The sequence below is a fragment of the Thalia democratica genome, chromosome 5 (genome assembly GCF_965202585.1).
Source record: "Thalia democratica chromosome 5, ktThaDemo2.hap1.1, whole genome shotgun sequence".
Classification (NCBI taxonomy): Eukaryota; Metazoa; Chordata; class Thaliacea; order Salpida; family Salpidae; genus Thalia; species Thalia democratica.
In genome coordinates this window covers 30,242,841-30,262,313 of record NC_139169.1, presented here as the reverse complement: position 1 = coordinate 30,262,313, position 19,473 = coordinate 30,242,841, and the positions used below count along the sequence as shown (strand labels likewise).

Below are 19,473 nucleotides of genomic sequence, written 5' to 3'. Positions count from 1 at the left end.
GTCTCAGATGCTGTTGTAGTTGGTCGTGTGGTGAAGTTCATTATTTATTTGTTGTTAAATTTTCAACTGTTTTTCTTAGTTGTAAAAGGGAAATAATGTTAGCTAAGTGTAATTTTTCATTTTTTAAATAGACTTAAACAGTTTCTAAAAGTATACCTTTGAATTTAAACAGCTTTGTTTATTCATAAAAAGTTGTTACAAACTTATTTTACTTCTATATGTAAATGTATTTCAAAATAAGCCTTTCAATATTTTGCAGCTGACTCTTTATAAATTATATAATTTTGCACAAAACTTATAAATCCAGTATGAACAACAAAATTCTTAACTTCAACAATGCCAGTGATGGTAAGTTATTAAACAATGCTTTACATTTTATAGTTTTTTATAAATGAAATATGATTTTAATCTATAACATTAAAATTTTAGGTTCAAAAATAAATATTTTTTAAAGTTTGTTTTCTTAATTTGTGTTATTATTTACTCATAATAAGAAAACTTTTTCTTACCATTGTGTTAAAATACAATAAATTTTCTTGTTTTACAGGCAAACTATATGTAAATTTTTCACTTACTGTGGATTTTTTTTATATTGCTGAAGTAAAAGAATTGATTAAGTTGCAGTACATTATGTTAATACGTAGTTGTACCTTTCATTTTTCAAAGCTTTTTGCCCTCAACTAGTGTGTGTTCAAAAATTGATGTAGTTGGCATGGTATTTACATGCTCAAGGGCCTCAATTTTACTTTTTGCTGGCAGAACTACACTTAATTTACTAAACATTGGTGTACCAGTCATTTTTACATTTTTACTCTGTAGGTTGTACATTGCTTACCTCTAGCATAGAGTGTCCTCTTTTTTACAAGTTAATATTGTTTTTTTGTAGGTTTGCCATGGCTATCTCTTATTTTTACTTTTTAACAAAATTCAAATTTAATTTTGAAATATAATTGATCAAAGTCAGAGAGTTTAATAGGTTAATAATTAAAATTGCATATCAAAGTGGCAAAAAAAAACTTTGCTAAAAATTTATCTTCTTCATTTCTAAATTTTTCAAAAAATTTAATAATTAATATACTATAATTTTCATACGATTCACCTGTTAGAAGTATTTTAGCTTTGAAAAAAATAAATTGCACTTTTATATATAGCTGTATTTTTCAAAAATTTAGTTTTTAACTGTTTTTATGTCATTTCTTTTCTCATCATTTTACTAAATTAATGAAATAATAGAAAAATTGTTAATACTACAATTTTTTTCTTGACTTTTGTTTAAAACTCCAGGTTTTCTGCCTAATTCTCCAAATTTCAGGTTTCTTCCACCCTGTTTAAACTTTTGTGGTCTTTATTTTTACAGCTTGAAGTTTAAATGTAAATAAATTCACACAATCTGTGTTTTGCACACAATTACAATATTGTTGCACAACTGTCACGGTTAAAACTTATAACTTTGCTATGTTTTTTATATTCATCTTAATTGTTCTCAAGCTTTGATTTTTCTTCTTTGTGTTGTATTTATAACAACTCGATTATGTGTTTATGAAATGAACATATAGTTTATTATTATATCTCAGCATGCTTTTTATGATAAGTTTTGCGGCCTGATGGTTTAGATTCCTAATGATTGCATTAAGAATAAATTAAATGATCAAAACCCAGTGGTTGACACTATTGCAAAAAAAGAAAAAAAAAATTTGCTTGAACTTTCATTGAGGTTAATTTAAAATATTTAGCTTTGTCAAGTAAATTTCTATATAAAAATTTCCTGATCAGGTTTTATAATTTTTATTATATCTTTGCATATCTTTTACAGAAAGTGTTTAAAATAATTAATTTGTTCACTTTGTATCTTTTTGCTTAGTTTTATTTGTGTTAAAAGTTTTTAAACCATTTTAAACAAAAAATATATGTATTATTTAATTATTTTTTGTAAACATACAATTATGCTGAATAAAATAAACATAACATAATTCGAAACATTGTATTCCTTATGTGATAAAAACTCTAATCTAAGGGTATAGTAACTTGATTACCATTTAACATAAATTTACTAGACATAAGTAAATCTTTTTTTAAATTTTTGTATTGTTATAAAATATTTTTATTTTAAATTCATATCCTTTTCAGTATTTTATCGTTTGTTTTCAGATCCCCACTGCCGATAATTGTATTTGTTACATCAAATAAAATGTACATTAGGGTGCTTATTTTCACAGTTACTTTTGAGTTTTGGCTGGAAAATCTTTTACATTTTAAAATTATCATAAAAATATCCAGTGCAAAATTTCAGATTATTTGAAGAAACTTTCACCTTGGCTCTAGCCATTTTTCTAAAAATCACCCCAATGAAAAGGTATGAGGTTCAAAAAAATGCAACCTTAACATTTCTAGTTAAAATTTTTTTACATGTTGCCAATCATCAGACAAACACATTGTAAACACTGTAAAACTAAATAAAGAAATATTTATGGTTGAATTTTTGTTCAAAAAAAATATAAACTGGAAATTTAAGAAATCTTACATAAGTGATAAAAATTGCATAAAACTAAGAATGCCACAATAAAAGTTTCTTTGAATTGTTCACAATGTGTTTGTGTGTTAATTGGCCGCATTAAAAAACAAATCAATTTTAAACTTTAAAGCTGCAATTTTTGAATCCCATGCATTTTGAATTGGGATAGTTTTTAGAAAATTGGTTGGTGCCAAGGTGATTTCTTCAAATTATCTAAAATTTGGCACAGGTTATTTATATAATATTTCCAAAACGTATTTTTTCAGCTGGAAAATCAGCTATAAAAATAAGCACCTTGTGAATGACATAACTAAAAATTTTTGCATACCTTTTATCTAGTTGTTATTTAATAGAATAAAAAACTTTATTTTCAATTAAGATCAATAAACATTAACAATAATTAGTTTTATTGAATTGTAACATTATTTGATAGTAGATTACTTTCAAAACTTCACCATCCATACTTCTTTCAGATCCCTTTGGTGATGCACAAGGTGAATCGAAGGACGGTCAGTCTGGACAGTCGGAGGTGATCCACATCAGGATCCAGCAGAGAAACGGTAGGAAGACGCTGACCACCGTGCAGGGAATTTCTGATGATTACGACAAGAAGCGACTTGCCAAGGCCTGCAAAAAGGTTTTTTAGAATTGAGTAGAATGATATAAAATTTGAAAATTGGTTCATATTTAAATTTAACTAAAAAAATTACAATTAAAAAACTTGCCCAGGCCTACAAGAAGGTTTGTTAGAATTTGTTGAATAATAATATTACTTGAATTTAATCTAAAAATTAAATTTAAAAAACGAATTTGACAAGGCCTGCAATAAGGTGATTTGGTTTGTTAAAAGTGTTTGAATAATAATATTAAAAATGAAATTTATTTAAATTCCTGATTTTATGGACTTCAAAAGTTTGAATTTAATAGCTAGACTTAAGTTTCATCTCCTTAACCAACAATATTGTAGTGCCATAAAACGATTACTATTTTGAATACCTGTTATATTTAATTTAATGGCTGATGTTATAGTACTATCAATTTAATTTATTTCGTTAGATAACTGATAATGATTCTTACTGCTACATATTTTTATTTCAAAGCAACATTATATATTTCCTTTTTTTTTAGTTAAATTTGTTTTTTTACTATAAAACATTGTTTGAAGTATGTTACAGCAGTCTGTGGTGTACTTTGCAATCACTACAAAAGAGTTAGCAAATTATTATAAGTTTAACCATTATAATTCAATTATTTTAATCTTCACTATAATTTTAAGCTCATTTTGTACACAAAATTGAAATTCATATGTAGTAGTTCAATGGTTTTTGTGGTAGCTATTAATTTTCAATGACACACTTTTATAAACTTTTGTATTGTTATTATACAAGTTGTATTGCTTTATTGCATTTTTACTAGAATTATTTATGTTAAAAACTACTATTCATGAGTAAAACACCTTTTAAAATAACCCAAAATAAATTTTTGGAACGTAAATTTTAGTTTATTTACTTAATTTAATAACGTAAAATGTACAAATTAAATCAGATTGAGCCGTATATTAACAAATATTTCAAATAGTTCTCTAAATTTTATTTTTAGTACTATTTTATATTCATTGATCATTTTAAAATCAATTCGCTTACAGAACTTATCATCAAACTTTTGTTGTTCCTTAATTCAAAGTACGCATTATAAATTTTTATCTAAGATTTTTCTGCTGAGTCTAGTCTGTCAACTAGAAAAGTTTACCACCCCAATTTGAACTATTTGACTTTAATAAATAAAACCAAATAAATAGTGTTAAACTAGTTATTCATCTTAGAATTTCATGAAAATTTCTTTATTAATTTTCATAAAATGTTTTTCAAGAAAGTTAGTTCAGTACTTATTCACTTATCCGGACATGTTGGGCAAGATTCTTTTGTTAAACTGTCAGGATAAGCATTTTTCAAGATATGTACAAAAGTAGTTTTTTTAAGTATTATATAACTGCTTTATATTATGCATTGCATACTAAATAAAACAGCGTTGTAGTAAAAACACATAATAGTTATAAATAACAGATAACAAAAGGATAGATAATAAAGGCTAAGTTTTAGATTAATTAATTTAATTAAATTTCTAAGGTAGAAAAACATCAGACTTACTAATCCTCTGGAAAGATATACCTTTTTTGAGGGTCAAGCAAGTAAAATTCATCACTTTAATTCCAATGCTTTAACTTAAAAAAAAAAAAGGTTTAAGAGAAAAAACAAATTAAACTCATCGTTAAAATCCAAAACAAAATAGTCAAAACGAAAAATATGTAAAATTACCTCTAGTTTTGAAAAAAGTTTGAATGTAAGCTTTAGTAGTATTATTGCGTCATAATAATAAACTAAATTGAAGAATTTATAAATGCACTTAAAATATTCTTACAGCCTAAAACCTTAGATATTTGTATCACATAAAAATGTTGTGTTTAATATTGAATATATTTTTAACTTTTTCTCGGCTCAAACTATCCGGATAAGTGAAGTCCGGATAAGTGAATAAGCACTGTATTTAGTTCTAGTTAAATTTTACTAGCTTTGTATTTTAAAAGCTACCACTGAACACCTTAATCAAGGTTGTAATAAAAGTTGTTAAATTAAACGTAATATATATAAATTTTATGCAGTCTTTATTTACTCACTGAGACTAGTTTGATGATTTTTGTCTAATTTGGCTAGTTTCAGCTTATCTTATAAGACATTGGCTAACTTTTAAAACTAACTATATAGGCAACTGAGTTTTTTAAAAACTATATCTTTCTTTCAGTAAGTTTTAGAGTAAACCAAGCATAGTTTTTCAAGTAAATTTTCTTATAGTTTCAAACAAAAAAAAAGTATGTTTTTGTACGTTTTAAGTCAAACATTTAACAATCAAACTATCTTCATTTCTTAAAATATTTCACGACTAAACATTAAACTTAAAACATGTACATTTATAATAACAATAACATTTATATTTTTATTTTAGAACGTAATTTTCACAGCTGTTTTTCCAAAAAGTTGAAGTTGAGACCAAGTTTAAATGCAATACGATATAAACTAACTATGTATTCACTTAAATATTTCAAAATGCTTGCAGCATAATTTTTTTATTACTCACAAGTATATAAATTATTTAAATGATTAAAATAATCTAACAAAGTTTTAAAAATAATTTTTTTTTCTATGTGTTTTTACAATACAGTTTTACTAATAGATAAGTATTTTTCTACAGGAATTCGCATGCAACGGAACAGTAGTGGAGCACCCGGAATACGGCGAGGTCCTTCAGTTGCAAGGAGACCAGAGGCAAAAAATTGCTGATTTCCTTATCAGGGTTTGTTATCAATTTGCATGTACTGTTAAATTTACTTATATACTACAGGCAAAAAACAAGTTTCTAATTAAAATCTTAATTATAGTATGCTCATATATATTTTATTTAAAATACATGCTAAAAAAGTTTTATTTTTTTTACTAAATTTATCAATGAGCAAAAAAGCGAAATATGGATGCCTTGTATTTTAGTATAGGGTTGTCAAAAAACCCAGAATCCTGTAAAAACCTAGATCTTGACATTTTAGGCTAATACAGTTTAAAAAACCTGAAATTTTGAAAAAAATTTGGAAGTTGAAAAAAAATCACTAAGCTATCTGGGAAAACCTTGAGATTTAATCAATTTTTTACTGTTAGGTAATGAAATTTCTATTTGATATTTTATGGTAGCATTACTTTTTTCATTAAAAACACATTTAAGGTAGCTTTACAGTATTTTTACAGTTTTGTTATACTATTTAAGAAAGTGTTTCATCTTTAATTTTATTTAATACTTACAAAAGAGCCAAAAACTTGTGTTTTTATAAAACCCGGAAGAAAATTCTCAAATTTTTTTTCCAATCCTGTAAGTAAACTGTAAAATATATTTAAAATTATGTAGATTACTGTCTAAAATTCTAGTTATAAATATTTTATAAAATATTATCAATTTTAGTACACTTATTTACTTTTTTAATTGATAAAGTTAAAATCAATTACAACGATTGAAAAGATATATATTAACAGATATACACCATCATATGGTTTTTAAAATCAATTGAAACGTCCAATCTTTGAAAACAATTGTAGTTTTAGCTTGCTTTTTAAAATTTCTAGTAAATACATTATTATTGTGTTATTAGCGTGCTTATTTATTTATTTTATTTCACACATGTGTGCCGACAACACTTCACATATATTTAATGTAAACCATTTTTCATACATAGTAATAATGTTTTTATTAGTATAAAAATATTATTTTATTATATTTTGATAGCTTGTGCAATATTTTCAAGTTTTTGATACATAATATTTAGTTGCAATTTTTTATTTATTTTTGTCATATTAATTGTTTCAAATTTGGCAAAATATTTAAAACTTAGTAATATATTTGCATAATTAACTTAGAGTTGCATTGATACTTTTTATGCATAAGTTATAACACATAACTTACAGATAAATATTTATGTATTGTGTTCATCTTTATTGAAGCTTTAACTTTAAGTTGTACGCTTTTAATCAGAAACATAGTCTGCCACCTAGTCAGTAATGTTTTTATCACAGTTTTAATTTTTTTAATTCTTGACTAAGTGACAGTGCGTTAGGTAGTTTACTCTTTGTCAAGTTATTTTTATTCAAAAATAAATAACTACTAACTAAGTGGCAACAACACAAACAGATTTATTATTTTGTTTAATAACATCATCTTTAGGTTGACCACTAAAATAAGAAAACCTGGAATTTGAAAATTTTGAAAAACCTTGCAAAACCTCGAGTTTTGAACATTTTTTAAGTAAAATAGTAATAAAATTTTGATTTGACACGAAAAATATATCATATAAATAGAATTTATTTGCCATCATCTAAAAATTTTCATGTTAAAAAACACATCTAAATTAACTTTACAATATCTTTTCAATGTTGTTATACTATTTTCACAACTTTTTACTTTAAACTTAATTCAAGCTAAAAAAATACTAAAAAATGTGTACCATCAAAAACCTGGAAGAAATTCAGAAAACTTAGAAGAATTTTCTCAAAAACCATTGGCCACACTGTTTATATTATTTTTTACCATGTGCAAGTGATCATTATTAACTATATGAATTATATAATTTATGAAGAGATTTGTTTTTTACTTTAAAATTTAAGCTTTAAATATAATTTTTTTTTTCAATTTTATAAGTAGAAGAAAAGTGTTTCCTAAGTTATACTAAATGGTTGCCAAAAAACATGGAATTTGACAATTTAGGCTAAAAAGCCTCGAATTTTTAACAATTTTGACATATTACGTAGAAAAATTTCGATTTGACACAGAACATTTATCATATAAGTAAAATTTTTTTGTCATAGTCAAATATTTTTTGTTATTAAAAAACAAATTTAAAGTAGCTTTACAGTATCTTTTTAATGTTGTTGTATTATTAACACATTTTTTACCTTAAATTTAACTGTAAACTAAAAACAGATTCAAAAATGTGTACTTTTTAAAACCAGGAGGAAATTTTGAAAACCTGGAGAAAATTTGCCAAAAACATTTGTCAACCCTGCATGTACTTTAAATATTTGTTCTGAATATTTAAGACGTTGCTAATTATATTTTTGTAATTAAATTATAGTTTTAACTTTTTCTCATGTTCGTACTTTTGCTTTAACATTGTTTTTTTTTTTACAGATCAGCCTAGCCACCAAGGAGCAAGTAAAAGTTCACGGTTTCTAATTGGCTGAAATTTCAACCAATGACAGCAGACTATTCTGCACACACGAGATTTATTTTATTTCTATAGTTTAAATATTCCTTTCTCATATTATAGTGAGGGTGTAGGTTTTGTTTATTTCGTGAATATTTATTTTTGAATAATAAATTCGGTTTAGGTAAAAGAAAGCGTTTTTTTTTTGCCAAATAATTTATTTTGTTATATATAAAATTGACAATGTGTATAATTTTGATGTATCAAAGTTTTTTTATTTTAATTTCCTTTAACATTTTCAAAATTGATAAAAACCTAAAGTTTATATTGTTTAAACAAACAAAAAAGCGCCCAAAATAGTTGGTCGAACCTGGTTAACGGAAAAACGTTTCGGTTAACGAATCGTACTCCACTTAAGTACAGTTTAAAGCAGGGTTTCCCAAAGTGAGCCAAGTGGCCCCTCTTGGGGACGTTACAAAAATTTAGGGGCCATAAGCGGCAAAGGTGCCACAGGTGGCCATGAGCTCATTATTTGATGCTTACACTGGATATTCTTGAGTTGATGAGGAAATCAAAAAAAAAAAAGGTCATAGGCGTTTTTTTAATAGTGAGTTTTTGAGAAATCTTAGGTAGCTTTTTAATTAGCCATAGCTTTTTTGATTTCTATAAAGGAGGCCTTTTGAAAAAACGTTTGCGAAACTTTGGTTTAAAGTCTTGTCAAGTACTATAGTTCCAGGATTGAAGTAATTAAATTTGTATAAAAAGCAAATTATATATTATGCTAAATAATTTAGAAGTTTAGATTTCTATATCTTTGACTTGAAGATATTTATTACATAAAAATTTGTTACTAGTTTTAAGTTTGAAATTATTAAAATACTTGTAAGTTTTTAGTAATTTATTGTGGATCTTATCATTTCAAGTAATAATAAATATGTACCTAAACAAGCCATAATAAACTAAATAGATTTACAGACTTAATAGAAAGTTACTTTTTAATTTTTATATTATTTATTAGTGTTTATTTTTCAATTAAGGAAATTTTGTTATGATATTTTTGTAAAAACTTTAAATCTCTAAAAAATTTTTGATCTAAATGGATTTTCGATCTTGTACAAATGATTTTATTTATCCAAGGTTTCTTTTAGCAACTTCTTTAAAATAATTACTACATGTTACGTGAAATTAATTACCTACAATTCTTATGTTTGTTGTAGTTCACAGCAGGCTACTAGTTTAATAAGTTGTAAGTAGTTACAAATGATATTCTGTTGAAAATTTTTCTTAACAAGCTCACAGGTTGTTTTATGTATAAATTTTCTGTTAATTATGATGAATTGAAACTGTATATCATAAGGCTATAATGTAAGAGTTGTTAAATAAGAATGACATCAACCTGTTACAAAGCTTGTAAATGTAAGCAGTCAACTAACTCATTTATCAAATTAAAAACAAAACCGAAGTTTGCAACAAATTAAATTGAAATTACTTTAAAGCTTTACACCAGTAGTTTGTTGTTTTTTTACATATAAAAGATTCTAGTTAATAATTACACAATTCATATAAGTGCTTTTAGAAAATTTTACATAACTTGTAAATTGACTTTTAAATAATAATTCTTTTTTTTTATGGCGAGGTAAAAATAATGTTACTAAAAGTTGAAAGTAAATTAGCATATTTTTTAAAGTTTTACAAAGGAGTTACAAAACGTAAATATCAATAAACTTGGTTGCTGTTGAACAATAACTGGTTAGTATTTTCTAGCACAGTTCTTAAAGCTAATTAATATTCTGTGTACCTAAATGGAAGTTCCTGGTATTCCGTGCAAGGTTTGCCAAGATTACTCAAAAAATCGACCATAGAAACCACCTAAAAATTTTTGTTGTTCCTTTTCAACAGCTACTCCAGAATCTCTAGTGTAAATTTTGAATTTAAGATAATTTTTCTAGTTACGTTTCATGCACTCCGAAATAATTTTCGTGCACCCAAAACGTTTCGTGTACACCGGTGAACACTTTGAAGACCACTGCTGTAGCACATATAAAAACCACAAATACTTAGTAATTATTTGATGTATTTATCATACTTGACAGAAACGGAATTTGACTGATTTCAGACATTTTTCCTTGTTCAAAATCTTGCAGCCCAGTATTTTCCTAAAACTTTGGTTTGAGAAATAAAATAAAATTCTTTGTGGCAACTCTGGTTTCTACTTATACAATATTAACTTTTCTGCAACTGTGTCTTAAGAAAATGGTTAGTTAGTATCCACTTAGGACATTATTGTAAGTCAAAAACACATGGAGAAAATCAAAATACACTGCATAGTTCTAGTTGTTTTTAGATGGCTTAACTTACGTTTTATACGCATAATTTACATCGACAAACGAACTTAGTAGCTAATTCACATAGATTAAGAGAACAACTAAAAAGTTCAGGATAAGTTATTTACCAAATATAATAAATAAAAGAATAGACCAAGAATAAAAGTCGGCAGTTTTGTAAAGTTAAACTATTTTTAAGCTGCAAGATATATGTAATTTACTTAAAAAACTTTAATTTTTTTTTAATTCTACTGATGGTCTTACTCTTTGCGTATCTTTGAAAAGGGTTGTAAATGTTTGTCTAAGTCAGGTTTTGGCAATAATAGCAAAATGTCACGAAATGTCAGATCAAATGCTTATAAATTAGTTTGAAAAGTTTGAAATTAAGTTTATTTTTGTTTTAGAATAGAATATTAAACTTTGACTATGTTCCTTGATAAAAACTGTAGTTTTTTCTGCAGCAGTAGTTTAGTTAGATTATAACACACAATGTAATAAACTCTAACTATTTTAGTTGTGTAGTTTCGTTTGTTATCTTTATAATCATAAATCTGGTAGCTAACTTCTTTTCTGTACCTTTTTTAATTTAACATTTTGATTCCGTAGAGTAAATTATAAATACTTATTAGTCTAAGACGGTATTTCAAAATAGCTATATCTATAAACTAATTTTAATTTTAGTAATACACATAAAGTCTTACTATTTAGAGGCTAAGTCGTTAGAACTAAAACTTAAAACTACTATACTTCATCTGTTTAATAGCCAAATGGAAGCTAATAGTTAAAGGTTAAAGAAATTTAGTTTTAAAAAACGGGTATATATTTTAAAATTTGAGTGTAATTAAAACTATCATTTAGTTAAAATGTTTTGCCAGAGTTATTTTGTCAGTATGACTAAAAACTGTTACAGAACTTTTAAATGTGAGCAGTAAGCAAACACGTACTTTTATGAACTTATAAAAGCTGAAGTTTGCAATAAATCAAATTGCATTAACTTATAAAGTCCTACACCAGTAGTTAAATGGTTTAAACAGATGATACTTTTACAAAACTTTACTCAACTTGAAAGTTGTTTTTAAAATGTTAAGTTTTGTGTTGTGGCAAGCTGTAATAGTAATGTTATCGAATGTTTTAAGCTAATAAGCAAATTTTCTTTTTTGTTGGAGTTTTGCAATGTCCAATAAAATACTATTGCTGAACAAAAAATCTTCTTTACCTTAAACAAAAACCATTTTTTTGTGTTTTTTTGGTAACTTTGTCATAATTGTCAGAAATAGAATTAAACTTGTTGTAACTTTTTACTGAGGTGCGTTTTATTTTGTTTATTTTTAGTCAAAAGCTTATAGCTCCGTATTCTCCTAAAAAATATAAATTGAAATGCTTTCTGGTACTTTATTTTACAACAATGGCTTTTCTTTAACTGTGTTAGTGGGCATTGAAAAACATTTTTTTAAATGTACTGCTAGTTTCTATTCACTTCAAAAATTCTTAGAAGAAAAATTATTTAAATTTGAAAAATGCATAGAAACAATCAAATTACTATTCAAAATTTAGATTATTTAGTGTAAGGCAAAAACTTACGTTTCCTATGCGTAGTTTACATGAACGAAATAATTTGGTGGCTTAATCTTAACAAAAAACATATAAACAAATTCAGATAGAGAAAAATAGTCTGAAAAGCTTAGGACAGGTTGTTTATCAACTAGAAGAAAGTATAAAATCTTCAGTTTTCTGAACTTAAATATCTATTTTATAATTTTTAACCCTTATTAAATGATCTTTTGATAAATAAGTTGAAGAAACAGAATTTTACGCGTCAAACCAAATAAACTTTACTGGCAATACTAGCATAATGTCAGACTGAATGCTTATAAGTTAACTAAGTTTGTTTGAAAACAACTTTTTAGATCAGATTATTAAACTGTGAACTTGTTTCTAATTTTCAAAAGGGTAGTTTTAGTAAGATTAAAACATTTAACATAGTACTTAACATTACAATTATAACCATAATAACTATTTTAATTAAATTTTATTATATTTTTAAAATAATTTTCATTTATAACTAAACACCATTTATAAAACAAATTGTACAGTAATCTTCCTTTATTGTACCAACATATGTTTCTGTGTGTTAACGAATCAACACACTTCAACTGGATTCTATAAAAAAATAATTACTGTAATGAAAAAATAGAAGCATAGAATAAAATAGGTGTATAGGTATACATGTTTTCATTAAAATAAAATATTTTCTACTAATAATAGTTAATAATAGGTAGAACACTTAATACTAAATCTGACTGTTATAAAACTATATAATATTTGTAATTAATAAGTCTAAAACAAGTAAAGTAAAATAAAATACACAACAAAACAACAAATCATAATATAAACAAATCACTCACATTAAATGGGAAGGATAACTGATTCAAATTTACTGTTGTTAATCAATGAACGAAATACATTCATTACATCCAATAATTACGTCACGATATGAATAAGGTTATTTCAACTGTTTAATTTGTATTGCAGAGTTTGTTAATTTAGTTTTTATGTTTGTAATCTATTTTGAACAAAAATAAAACATCAACCATTAGTTAGTGAATCAATAAAATTCAATAAAACTTAACAACGGCGAAGACAATAAAAGTCACGGAAACTCGATGTAACATGTATATTATATATCAAAAGCTTGTAATGATTAAATCAAAGTTATGTACAATTAGGAATCAGATTTAGTTCAAATGTAAAAATCAGAAATGAAAAAAATGAAAAAAATTAAAATTTAAGAAATCCAAGCACAAAAAAAAAAACTTATAATTGAGCTTACAAAGTACTGACCGATAATTAAGTTGCAGCGACATACATAAAATCACAATGACTTAGATTACATATATTACTGTGTTTAATAATTACAAAAAAAAAAAAAAAAATTGAATGATAGAGTAGCAGTCGGATGTTTGAATTAAATATCCCATACAAATATTTTAAATATTTAATAAGTATACTGTGTTATATATGAAAGTTAAAATGTAAAATAACAAGGTGGTCATATGCTAAGTATAAACCTGCAGTAAAATACCTACTAGCTCTCTTAGGCGTAGTAGGTTAAAATGTACGGTTTATCTGTGATTTGAATACAGGCTTCCAATTAAACTTGGAACTTAACACATAAAGGTGTGAAGAATTATAGTAGGAGGGTAAAGTGAATATATGAAATGTCGGAGAATAGAAAGTGACTTATGCGAAAAAGATATAAATAATAAATGAATAAAACTATATATTACTTAGGATATATAATTATATTAATAGATGTTAAGTGAATGTGTGTGTATGTGAAAGGTGAATGAAAAACATGGAAGGTAAGAAAGCGCCGAGGTGTTATTTGAAAAAGAGACGTCGATTGTGTGCACAGTTGTTTGAAATATCACGCCTTTTGTTTAGTAATTGCTTACTATCTTCTGCTAAAATTGCCATTCGTTCAAGGTTGCATATTTGGCAGATCTTGCTCGCGTTACTGATGTTATTGTTGGCGTGGTGAAGCATAAACCGTGCTTTTTTACCTACTACGCCCAAGAGAGCTAGTAGGTTTTTTACTGCAGGTTTATACTTAGCATATGACCACCTTGTTATTTTACATTTTAGCTTTCATTTATAACACAGTATACTTATTAAATATTTAAAATACTTGTATGGGATATTTAATTCAAACACCCGACTGCTACTTTATCATTCAATTATTTTCTTTATATTTTTATAATTATTAAACACAGTACATATGTAATCTAAGTCATTGTGATTTTATGTATGTCGCTGCAATTTAATTATCGGTCAGTACTTTGTAAGCTCAATAATAAGTTTTTTTTTTATGTTTTGATTTCTTAAATTTTAATTTTTTTCAATTTTGATTTTTACATTTGAACTAAATTTGCTTCCTAATTGTATATAACTTTGATTTAATTTTTACAAGCTTTTGATATATAATATACATGTTACATCGAGTTTCCGTGACTTTTATTGTCTTCGCCATTGTTAAGTTTTATTAAATTTTATTGATTCACTAACTAATGGTTGATGTTTTATTTTTGTTAAAAATAGATTACAAACATAATAACTAAATTATCAAACTCTGCAATACAAACTAAACAGTTGAAATAACATCATTTATATTGTGATGTAATTAATATATGTAATGAGAGTATTTCGTTCATTAATTAACAACAGTAAATTTAAATCAGTTATCCTTCCCATTTAACGTGAGTACTTTGTTTATATTATGATTTGTTGTTTCGTTGTGTATTTTAGTTTACTTTACTTGTTTTTAGACTTAATAACTACAAATATTATATAGTTTTATATTAGTCGGATGTAATATTAAGTATTTTACCTATTATTAACTGTTATCCGTAGAAAATGTTTTATTCTAATGAAAACATGTATAGTGTATACACCTACTTTATTCTATGCTTCTGTTCTTTCATTACAGTAATTATTTTTTTATAGAACCCAGTTGAAGTGTGTTGATTCTTAACACATAGAAACATATGTTAGTACAATAAAGGAAGATTACTTTACAATATGTTTTATTTATATTCCAGTTAAGTTATTTCACTAGGATCTTTTGTTAACAAACGATTAAACCTATATTTTGAACAGTTAAACACCATTTATAAGTTTTTACTAATATACAATAACCTTTCTAGTCATCATATAATATTCAAATTCATATAACATGTTTTTTCTAAAATTTTTATTATACTTTAACAATTTTGCATAGTTTGTCATTTAAGTAATTTTTTTATTGGATAACCACAGTTTAAGAATCCGTTAAGCGGTGAAACTGAGTAACTGTGACGTTGTAATAAATTATTACAAAATATTAAATATACATAATATAAAGAGTGTTTTTTTTTTTTCATATGTATATGTGTTATTATACATCTTAACGCTATTTTTTTTGTTGTTGTTATTTTCTATAAAAACTAAACATTTTGATTTAGTAAAGTCAATTATAATTACATATTAATTTAAGTCCGTTATTTGAAGTTGTAATATCTGAAAGAGAACTTTAAATTTATTTTTTAACAAAAAGTCTTACTGTTAATATGCTACGCCGTTAGAACTAAACTTAAAAGTCATATATCATCTAGAGCAGATGTTCTTTACCTTTTTTCATGTTTTACTTCTTTTTGGAATGTATTTATTAAATTTACCACTAATTCAAAAAATTGTTTAATTTTGAGGGTAAATATTAGATTTTTTCAACTTTAAGCTTATTAGATTTAAAGCACCGTAAAGTAAAAAGATTTTATTTAAATTGAAAGATATTACATTTAAACAGTAACTTTTGAATAAAAAAGACAATAAATAAACATAAATAACTTGTGATAATATTGTTTATTGAACGACAAAAATAAAAGCGCTCAAAATATTTGATTCTTAGACCTGGTGTACAAAGAAACCTTTTGGTTATCAAGTCGCACATCACGGATATCTTTTAACGTCTTGTCCAGGACATAATGTATAATATAGAAAATATACCACCTAAAAAGAGGGAATTTTCCCCTTGTTGAAAATCGCTGGTTTAGAGGTTTGATCTGGTTTTAAATCCATCTGGATGCTAACATTTAAGGGTCAGTAAAAATTTTGGGCTTAATTTTTAAAATTTTGCGTTTTTGTCGTGAAGAATACTTTAAATTGTAAAAGCTTTTACAATAAAATTTGTACATAGGTTTAAATTGTTTTCTGAATTTTTTTTTTTTAATAAAAATTAAAAATGTTTAGAAATCAAACTAAACTTAATCAAAATGTTTATACATTTTTAAGAATGTTTAAGTGTTGTTTTTCAAAAGATAAAATTAAGCGCTTAAAAAAGTTTGGTTGAAGGGCCTGATGTATTAAAATCTTTCTGTTATCGAGTCATTCACAACTGCATGGATTTTAATATCTAATTCTATAAAACTAAGCTTTTTTTTGTGTTTTTTCAGTAGGGTTTTTATATAAACTTTTGTACATAGCAATTAACATTCGTTAAAACAAATTATAAAGTTACAAAATTACTCTTTTTAAATCACCAAAAACAACATATAAATTTACTTGTTAAACTCTTCAAAAAGTAACATTTTTACAATGATTTTTTTTATATAGGTACATCAATAAATATATCGACCATACAAACAAACTATTTCAAAAACCAAAAATGGAATTTTATCAAGTGACTGAGAAGTTTGTTATTAAAATTACAGTTTAGAACTTCATTCAAGTAAAGCTTTTCTTTAAAATTTTACAGCATTTAAGAAAAAGAAATAGTAAACAACATATGATCAGACATAGATTTAGTAAAAGTTTTGGTTTCTTAAAGGTAGCAAATTTAAATCTTATCAAACAAATAGTCACCTGTTGCGAGTCTACGCACATTGTGTCCACAGCAAAAGAGTGTTTTCTTAAATTTCTTAACAGATGTTACTTTGGACAACTATGATTTTTTTTTCTTTTTTGCTTGTTATTTGCAGTGTGAGGTCACAACTTGCTTTAACTTGAAATAATTGTACTAATAGTGAATGAAAATAAAAAAAAGTAAACTAATACAAATTGTTAACCAAGTTAACAAAAGAACGAGTGTGAAGTTACGCGTTTTTCAAAAATTTTTTTAAAATGTCTAAACTTTGGACCCAATTATTTTCCATATCTTAATAGATAAATAAAACTTTTTTTTTTATTCTAGAGAACGGTTCTTGGTTTTTAATTAAAAAAAATCCATTGGATTGGGGTTTGGTTTTTAAAGTGGGGCCCCTTAGAAATAATTGGCTTTTTTTATGATTTTTTTATTTTATGAGTTTAAGTAAAAAATAAAAATAATAACAATATAAAAAAAAATATTTTTATTAATATGTGAATTAACGGTTATAATTTTTTTTTTAACTCTCAATATTTCGTATAATTTGGTTTTAATTAGGTTGTTTTATGAATTTTTGAATTTTATGAGTTTGAATAAAAAAATTGGCCGGATTATAAAAAAATTGAAGTGAGGCCAAATTGTACAAAACACTGACAGTTAAAAAAAATATTAAAGCCGTTAATCCACATACTAATAAAAATATTAAAAAAAAAAAGTTATTATTATTTTCATTTATTATTCAAAATCATAAAATAAAAAAAAATATAAAAAAACCCATTTTTTTCTAAAGGGCCCCACTTGAAAAACCAAACCCCAATCCAACGGATTTTTTAAATAAAGGACAATAAACCGTTCATTAGAATTAAAAAAAAAAGTTTTTTTTTAGCTATTAAGATAAGGAAAATTCTTGGGTCTAAAGTTTGGACATTTTATAAAAGTTCTTGAAAAACGTGGTCAAGCTAACTTCACACTCGTTAACAAAAGATAAGTTTTATTATTAAATGCATTTATTAAATTTATTTAAATAAATATGTAACCATATACTGCATACACTAGCTGAAATTTTCATAAAAAAGGCATAGTATTGCTCTGCATACCTTATATCAAAATTCATATTTTGTAGTTTTTAAAGAACTTTTGCTGAATCTGCACCAAATGAACAATATAAAAGAATTTAAAAAATCTTGGTTTGCACTTTTTGGGAATTCTAAAATGGGTATCTAAACGAGTCTGTAGATTCGCAAGGGGTGATAATCTTAACTTTAAACTTCATAAATTGGACTAAAGAAAATAAACTTAAGTTAAATGTAGATAAAACTAGAAGTATGCTATTTCATTTAGTGAAAACAAATTAAAAAAAAAAAATAAATTTTTACGTCAAAATAGGTAAAACAATTGTCAAAATTATAAAAAGTTACAAGTATTTAGGAGTAATAAAAGATTATAATTTAAGTTGGGCAGATAAATTGAAATACTAAAAAGTAAGCCATTAATGGCAATTGGTGTTCTTTATAAAACAAGGTACGTTTTAAACGAAAAATATTTATACTCAATTTTTAGTTCACTTTTTGTGAGATATATAAAGTATGGTTTGTTATGCTCGGACAGAACTAATAAAAAAAAGTTAATGAAATCAATGAACTCATAAAAAAGCACTCAAGTGTATTCATGCATTTAGTATAAAAATTACAATGAGAGTGCAAGTAATTTGAAAATAATAAGAATAAATAAAATGTTGAAAATTTATTCAACTATGAGTTTGGAGTTTTTATGTTCAAACTTGTACATAATTCTTTACCAGTAAATTAAAAGTGTTATTTACAAGTTTAACTAAAGTACATAGCCATTCAACAAGATCCTCAAAAACATTTACTTTTCTTTTAAGATTTAAAAATATTAATGGTCATAAATGACTGGCTAACTAAGGTTGTAAGCTTTTGACAGATCTACCTATTAGTTTAAAACACCAAAGCCACCTTGGAAGTTTCGAGGGTTGAACTAAAGGATAATTTATTAAATGATCAAGTAGTTAAATAGAGTTTACATAAGATGAACAGGATAATTTTTTTATAATTATTAGACTAGTATTCATTTTTCCTCTGAGGTGTTTATTTTTTTTGTGTATATTAAATTGGTTTTAATAGCATTGGTCCAGTCAGATTTGTAGAATTTTTTTTATGTTTTTTGGTTATACTTTGTTAGTGTATTTGTGAACAATTTCAATGAGTAGTCTACATTTTATCTGTGAAGGATTGCCACTTTACCTGGAAAATCTTGAAAAACCTTGAATTTGACAATTTAGGCAAAAAAAATCTATTAAAACCTGGAATTTAAGAAATTTTGAAAAAAACATGAAAAAACCTAGAATTTTAACAATTTTCACATGTTCAGTAGAAAAATTTTGATTTTAAGCAAAAAATCTATCATATAAATAATAACTTTTTGTCATATAACATTTTTTTTATTAAAAAACATGTTGAAAGTAGGTTTACTTTATCTTTTC

General features: G+C 25.1%; 1 protein-coding gene across 1 annotated transcript; it reads left to right on the top strand.

The window, feature by feature from the left end:
• The first annotated feature begins 263 nt into the window (after positions 1–263).
• LOC145835429 (eukaryotic translation initiation factor 1-like) lies at positions 264–8,437 on the top strand. The gene is made up of 4 exons (XM_082943013.1): positions 264–348; positions 2,986–3,149; positions 5,759–5,860; positions 8,234–8,437. The coding sequence occupies exons 1-4, from the start codon at positions 309–311 to the stop codon at positions 8,276–8,278; spliced, it is 351 nt and encodes a 116-aa protein (XP_082799139.1). The 5' UTR covers positions 264–308; the 3' UTR covers positions 8,279–8,437.
• Positions 8,438–19,473: the final 11,036 nt, after the last annotated feature.

Bases quoted from the DNA above. Each gene is read 5' to 3' on its own strand.
- LOC145835429 (XM_082943013.1), top strand. From the start codon at position 309: ATGAACAACAAAATTCTTAACTTCAACAATGCCAGTGATG. The intron at 349-2,985 runs GTAAGTTATTAA...TACTTCTTTCAG, and splicing joins CTTCAACAATGCCAGTGATG to ATCCCTTTGGTGATGCACAA. The intron at 5,861-8,233 runs GTTTGTTATCAA...TTTTTTTTACAG, and splicing joins TTGCTGATTTCCTTATCAGG to ATCAGCCTAGCCACCAAGGA.